This window comes from Ailuropoda melanoleuca, chromosome 7 (assembly GCF_002007445.2).
Source record: "Ailuropoda melanoleuca isolate Jingjing chromosome 7, ASM200744v2, whole genome shotgun sequence".
NCBI lineage: Eukaryota > Metazoa > Chordata > Mammalia > Carnivora > Ursidae > Ailuropoda > Ailuropoda melanoleuca.
In genome coordinates this window covers 97,748,328-97,756,202 of record NC_048224.1, presented here as the reverse complement: position 1 = coordinate 97,756,202, position 7,875 = coordinate 97,748,328, and the positions used below count along the sequence as shown (strand labels likewise).

The 7,875-nt window shown below is 35.9% G+C and overlaps 1 protein-coding gene across 1 annotated transcript in view; it reads right to left on the bottom strand.

Moving 5' to 3' along the window:
* LOC117802944 overlaps positions 1 to 7,875 on the bottom strand; it is an 86,119-nt gene that overhangs the window by 62,532 nt on the left and 15,712 nt on the right. The window contains exon 4 of the mRNA XM_034663797.1: positions 5,483 to 5,546. Coding sequence (XP_034519688.1) covers positions 5,483 to 5,546 — 64 coding nt within the window. The remainder of the gene's footprint in view (positions 1 to 5,482; positions 5,547 to 7,875) is intronic.

Sequence of the window (7,875 nt, the reverse complement as noted above, 5' to 3'; positions counted from 1 at the left end):
CATTAATGAGAATATAGAATCTCTAAGGGCAGAAATGAGAGCGAATTTGGCAGAAATTAAAAATTCTATGGAACATAAGAACTAGGATGATCGGTAGGAGAAGAAAGGGATAAAGAATGAGGGGTAATCAGAAGGGGGAATGAAGCATGAGAGACTATGGACTCTGAGAAAAACTGAGGGCTTCAGAGGGGAGGGGGTGGGGGAATGGGATAGGCTGGTGATGGGTAGTAAGGAGGGCACTAATGCATGGTGCACTGGGTGTTATACGCAACTAATGAATCATCGAACTTTACCTCAAAAACCAGGGATGTACTGTATGGTGACTAACATAATATAATAAAAAAAATATTAGTATAAAAAAAAAAGAATTTCCTTAGCTTCATCTGGAATCCTTTGGGCACTATATTTCCAGGAAATATTTAGTCCAATTATACATGTGAAGTTCACTGGACCATTCAGGAGCCAGAACACTAAACTGAATTATTGATGAAGTCCTAATAATTCCAGTTACTTTTGCCATGAAATTATAGCCAATCAGGTCTCAGCTAAAGATGGGGCAGGGTATCAGACTCTACCTTGTGCAAAACCTGGTTTTTGGCTCTTATCCCTTTGTCTTTCAAAGTGTCAAAAACACAGCTCCGTTTCATAGCTGTTTGGTCTGTACAAGCAAATGTCCACAAGGTAAAGGCAACTTGTAGTGCTAGGTTTAAATATCTGGATTTTTATCATTTCCTAAATATTTGGATGGATTAATAGTGATATTGTTAGCATTTCAGTTGCTTTTCTAAAGTTGTATTCTTTTAATAATGGCTACATAGCTTATAGAATTTTTATTTAAAGAGAAATGGAAAACATTGATGTGGTGTAACTTTTGGTTTTTTTCTATCATTTCTCTTGATAGTTCTTATCTGATCACACTGTATTGCTGCTGTTTTATTTAAAGTAAAACATAGAAATATGCTAATGGCAGGGATGCCTGGATGGAGAGTCGGTTAAGCGTCTGACTCTTGATGTCGGATCAGGTCATGATCCCAGGTCTTACAATAGAGGCTGGTATGCCTGGTGCTCAGCAGGGATTCTGCTTGAGATTCTCCCTCTCTCGCTCTCTCTCTGCCCCTCCCTCCTGCTCTCTCTCTCTCTCTCTTAAATACATAAATCTTTTTTTTTAAAAAAGAAGGAATATGCTACTGTCAAGAAATGGTGACAAAATTCTCCATTTATAAGTCATTTTACACATAGAAAAGCCAAGTGATCCCAAATAATCACCATCAATTCAGTTCTAAAAATTATCAAAGTAAACAAATTCTTAAATACTAATAACTGTATCTTAAACTAAATAGAAATTTATTCTTGAACTCTTTTATATAGCAAAATCTATATTTGTAAAAAAACAGTTGTTAATAACTACTGGTATATAATCCCTTCCTTAAAATAAATAGTTGTTTTTCTTGAAAACAAAAAGTAATGTGAAGGATTGAGAATGAGGTAACTTCACCATTTTATCAAATGGATTTACAATAGCTTATCCAGGGGGCTTTGAGTTCTCTTTCTCCTCTCCTCCCCAGTGCCCCTCTTATCCCCTGAGTTTCCAATAGTCAAAAGTACATGGTTGCTTGAGGTTGGTGGCTAAGGGGGTTTCATAATATATAACTCTACTTCCACTTTTTAACATTCTAATTTACTGGTTAGGCAAATATTGAGTTTGTGAAATAAACCATCCAATTAAATTGTCAAGAACCAACTTACTGGTAAAATTATGCTTCCCTTATTTGAATGGAGTTACATCAGATATGTCTAAATATTCCAAATAATTGTGGAATAAACTTATAAAGTTTATATCTGAAAAGTTAATAAGCTCATATATGTATATTCTAGAAAAACAAAATTTAACTAAATAATTATAGTCATTATCCAATTTTATTAATTCTTAACAAGCTGGTGTACATCCTTCTTAATTCAATAAGTGTATTCATGTACTAATGACTCATAAAACAGAACCCATAAATCTTATCTTAATGGAGAAGTATTTCACATTTATTTTAGAAGATTTATCATGATTAGGAAAGTTGCATGTTTTACTTTGTTCCAAAATAACTTTCTCATAGGACATTAACTTCTGAAACTTTGTCCTACAATATTATATATCCATAAGATATTTTTATTTCTTATGTATCTTTCTTTATATCCATCCCCAACTTTTAAAATCATTTCCTTAATAGAATCAAAGCTTTTCCCATGTCCTATTTTCAGAAGCAAAAGCTAGTCACTTCCTTATAGTACAGCTAAGAGTTGTATATATTCCTGCGGGGGAGACAATAGTAGTTTTAGATGTGTATAAGTAGTAAGTTTATAGTTTTCTAAATGATTTGTGGGTTTAAAGTGTGTCACCCTAGTGTCTTACATACCTGCATTTACTTTTCTGCCTTTTGTCCTGAAGATAAGCTAATTAGCTCCAATGTGTTTAACAGGCCAATGTAATATTTCCACAGGAGAGTAAATCATGTTCAATGCAGCAATGTTTGCCCTGATTCATATCATTATGAAACAAAAATTAAAATTAAAATATCCTTAAGAGCAAAATCTATTCATAAGAATTAAAAATAAAATTTCACAAACAGAATGATTAGATAATAAAAAATGGCTGACTAATTTGATTATCCTCACTTACTCCAATACTTTTATAAATAGATATATATTTTAAATTTTTTATTGTATTAAAAATGCATGACCATAAAATTTACCATCTTAATCACTTCTAAGTATACAGTTCAATAGCGTTAAGCATATTCACAGTATTGTACAACCAATCTTTAAAACTTTTTCATTTTGTAAAACTGAAACTCTATACCCATTAAACGACTACCTATACCCCTCTCCCAAATAAAACACATGCATAAATGAAGAAAATGTTTAAAATAAGACATAGTGGCAATGATTCTTGCCTATACAGGATCCATTTCTCCTTTCTATTCTCCAATAGAACCCAAATTTAACTCAAGTAGTCTCTCCATTGCCAATTCCAAGGTGATTGTGAAACAATAATAAAATTCCTATTTTGGGGGCACCTGCGTAGCTCAGTCAGCTGAGTAGCTGCCCTCAGCTTGGGTCATGATCTCAGAGTCCTGGGATTGAGAGCCACCTTGGGCTCCCTGCTCAGCAGGGAGCCTGCTTCTCCCTCTCCCTCTGCTCCCCGCCCCCCTTGGACTCTCTCTCTCTGTTTATCAAATAAATAAATAAAATCTTTAAAACAATAAAATAAAATCCCTATTTCTAGTGACTGACTCATGAGTTTGGGTTTAGGACAATCACCATAGCACATTCTCCTGTTCATCGTTATTGCTCTTTAGGAGTGAGCACGAGCACTGAGTTTACTAACCGGACTATGAGGAAGAATTTATAATCCATAGTTGGAAGATACATTTTCTTTCTCTCTCCAACTAACCTTAAAGAAACAGGCTGCTTTAATTGCTACTAAAAACCACATTATAACTGATCAAGACAGCCTTAATAGTGCCCTCAGCTTAACTAAACTTTAGACAGGTTTCTGCATGACTCAGCAGCTCTTGACTTCCCCTTCCTATGAGATTTACTTTAGAAAACTTGGAATTGTAAATCTTTATTTGCCATTTTGAGATACAGATCTTTTAAAAAGACTCTTGCCAGTTTTACAAAGCAGGACTGTCTTTTTCAAGGATTTAAGCCATCTCCTTGAAATGTAATCATCAGGGAAGATAGAGCCCCTCCCTCCCATTTCCATGGGTGAGTAGGAGCCTACCTTCTGCAGTCCCTTGCTCTAAATAGTTTCAGAAGGTATGAGATAGCTTAATTTTCTTTTGGGTATAGCCAATTAGCCATTAGCCAATCAGGATAGGCCACACAGATGGCCTATGATACACCCCACCCTAACTCTTAAAAATCCTCCCGCTTTTCACCGTTGTTGAATTTAAACTCAGTTCTGACCACTCTCTCCTATTGCAATAGCTTTATTATTTTTTATTATTATTTATTGAAGTATAATTAACATACAGTGTTATATTAGTTTCAGGTGTACAGTATAATGATTCAACAATCTATACATTACTCAGGGTTTATCATGATAAATATACTCTTAATCTCCTTTATCTGTTTCACCCATCCTGCCTTCCACTTCCCCTCTGGAAACTACCACTGCGTTCTCTTTATTTAAGAGTCTGGGGTTTTGTTCATTTGCTATCTCTTTTTTCTTTGTTTTGTTTCTTAAATTCCATATATGAATGAAATCATATGGTATTTATCTTTCTCTGACTTGTTTCACTTAGCATTATACCTTCTAGGTCCACACAATAGCTTTGAGTAAGATCTTTGATGTCTGTTTGACTTTGTCTAGTGAAAATTTTGCTGTGACCTAATCATGAAGTTTGTCAGTCTGGGGATGAAAACACTGATGTAAGGAACAGAGTACAGAGAAGAACATTAGGGAGGAATAGAACCACAGCCCCAATGATGCCTGTCTAGAATTCACCTTATCGTTAGGCCTTCTGTCATGGGAGATAGTAAATGTCAAAAATGTTTAAGTCAACTTGACTGAGAATCTTGTGGACATTTACAGTCATTCACAATCTTATATTTTAATATCAGATGATAAATATTAAATTACTGTTGACTCATAACAAATAGTAACTAAAGTCAGAAGGTGAAGATTTTTACTTGTCTTCACTGCTAAATTTAGACTGACTAAAGATTAAAGCTGTGAAAATTATAGGGAAACATTGCATCAAAGTTGAAAATTTTTCTTCCAGTAAGGATAGACTTTTTTTCCAAAAAGAAATATAAATTAATCAAGTTTAAATACATTCATTTCATTGTGCTTAGTTCTTAGGACAGCATCCAAAGCCTCTGAACAATGAATAAATGTGAATTGATTGAATGACTATTTCCCTACACCTAATACATAGTAATTTTATCTAAGTCCCTATTAAAACCAAAAGAGATTATTCAAAAAGAAAGTATATTTTCATAAGAAATTATATATCCTCTTTTAGGTGACTATCAGCACATTTTATAGGTATTGAATGAATGTCTTCTCTGTCTACTTTGCAAGAAGAAAAACTTACAAATTAGAAGTCACAAGGGGATACAGATTCATTCACTGCTGTTATTTTTTGTCTTTCAGTGAAAAGGAATTAGGTATAACACAGAATTACACAGTCATATAAACGAAATGGCTTAGTGCCTATGCAAAGTACTTATGCAGAACTATCAGCTTAAAGGGGATCAATAGTAAACTGTCAAATTGCTACACTGGCAACTGCGAGCAAGTCGGCAAGAAGCTTGGCAGTGAAGAAACAGAAAATTCTATGGACATACATACCTCTCCTTTTGCTGTCAACATGGTAAACATGCTGCCCGTAGCCCATTGGTCCTATGTAGTCAATTGGATGACACAGAATGCTATCAGAGAATCCTCATTCCTGTGTTCTGAGAAGTATCTGGCAAGGCCTACCTCTTTGTCCCAGGTGTTGTGCTCCACCACAGGTAATAGAATCTTCCTTGAAAGAATCCAACTTCTGGAAGAAAAAAGAAAGCCAACTTCAGCTGTTGAGCCATAGCATGGAGTCAACAAGAGCTTTGTCACAACTTTTAAATATTCATGAATCTCCAATAGTTGGAGGCAATGGAAAGACTAAGCTGGCCAGGAGAGGAATACTGTCCCTGTGTTAATGTGATAAGAAATGGTATGAAAGACTTATGGTATTAAGCATTTCAGCTGTATCATATTAGCACTGTATTATAGACCTCGCTTTTCTCCAGCACAATACAGAAATCATTATTATGTTAAGATTTTCTTCCTAAGAAATAATTGAGAAAAAAGCTAATGGGATAGGAGATTTCAACATTTTTCTTAAAAAAAAAAAAGGTAATCTTTAAACTCTTCCCCAAATCAAAATATGTTTGAAAACATTTGGTTTACAGTGTCTTCCAGAAATGTCATAAAATAATTTTGTTAGAAAATTTGTATTACTACTATTCTTATTTTATCTATTGGCATTAATGTGGTTATATATGTACGTGGATGTGTTTGGGAAGTGTATGCGTGTGTGTGTCTGTGTTTGTGTGTGACTGCATATGTGTGAAGGTCTGTGTGGGATGTGAGTATAAGGTATGTGAATGTGCTCTTATAAGAATAGGCAGTAACCATAAAATTAGAGCTGGAAAGTGTCCATGAAATCATGTGAGATGTTGACCTTCAAATTTTCCAAATGACTTGTGAAGAAACACACGTCACATATGTACTATAAAATTCCTATTCTGTTCTTTAGAAAAATGGACAAATTTTTAAATAAAAATTCATGGGGCGCCTGGGTGGCACAGCAGTTGGGCGTCTGCCTTCGGCTCAGGGCATGATCCCGGCGTTATGGGATTGAGCCCCACATCGGGCTCCTCTGCTGTGAGCCTGCTTCTTCCTCTCCCACTCCGCCTGCTTGTGTTCCCTCTCTCGCTGGCTGTCTCTATCTCTGTAGAATAAATAAATAAAATCTTTAAAAAAATAAAATAAAATAAAAATACATGAGTAAATCAACATTTAATACCTGTAAGCAAAATTATCTAAAATATTTCATCCACAAAATGGTTTGACTATCTTATTTGAATATATAGAATAAAAAGAGCTATTTTTTCGGGGCGCCTGGGTGGCACAGCGGTTAAGCGTCTGCCTTCGGCTCAGGGCGTGATCCCGGCGTTATGGGATCAAGCCCCACACCAGGCTCTTCCACTATGAGCCTGCTTCTTCCTCTCCCACTCCCCCCGCTTGTGTTCCCTCTCTCACTGGCTGTCTCTACCTCTGTCGAATAAATAAATAAAATCTAAAAAAAAAAAAAGAGCTATTTTTTCTATTTACTAATTTCATTTTGAAAAGTAGGAGGGGAGGGAAAAAGGAAGAAAGAAAGGAATGAAAGAAAGTATCAAACATTAGAAATTGCTGAAGTAAAAGCAATGAATTACTGAAGCAGTAGTTAGTCAAAGCTCCTTGCACATACACCAAAGACAGTTTGTGAACCCAGAGCCCTCAGACCAAAACATGGAATGAGGCTCAGGGACGTATTGTTGTAAAGCAGTTTATACAGTGAGAAAGCAGTGACTGTTTACTCTTCACAGTGATTGGTTATAATATTAGAATTCTCTTCAATGATAGGGAATTGATTAGTGGTCACCTCATATCAATTTTGGAAAAGAGTTCAAGTTTTGCTGATGATTTCCAGTGGCACAAGTAAGAAATGACCCAGGTCACGTTAGTCTTGGAAAATAAGCTAACCTAAGCTTTATTTGTATGACTAAGTTGGTTTTGTCTGCTCAGGGAATTTTCAAGGCTGGTCTCCATTTGTTTTCTATTGTAACAAAAGAAAGGAAAGAAAGAAACAGGGTGGGAGAAAGAGAAAGAGAGAAGGAAACAGAGTGAAAGCTCTGATCCTGATATGTACATAATTAGCCCATAAACATCTGGACTTCCTTGGGCTAACTACTGAAAGTTCCCCTCCCTAACCACTGTCACACAGCCTCAGGCTGCCTGCTGTGATTTTTTCCCCCCAAAAGTTTAGGGATTAGTGTTGGGTTAAGAACAAAGAAAAAGAGGACAAGCACCAGATTCAAGAAGAACCTGTTTTAGACACTGTGAGAACTGAAGTCAGAATAACAGGAAAGAATTTCAAGGATTCTCAGTCCAATGGCCTCATTACACAAATGGGTAAACCAAGCAAGCCCTGGGACACTGTTTCAGTCAGTTGAAGCTGCTATAATGAAATATCATATAGGGGTTCCTTGGTGGCTCAGTCAGTTAAGTGTCTACCTTTGGCTCAGGTCATGATACCCGGGGTCCTGGGGTCCTGGGATAGCAGCCCT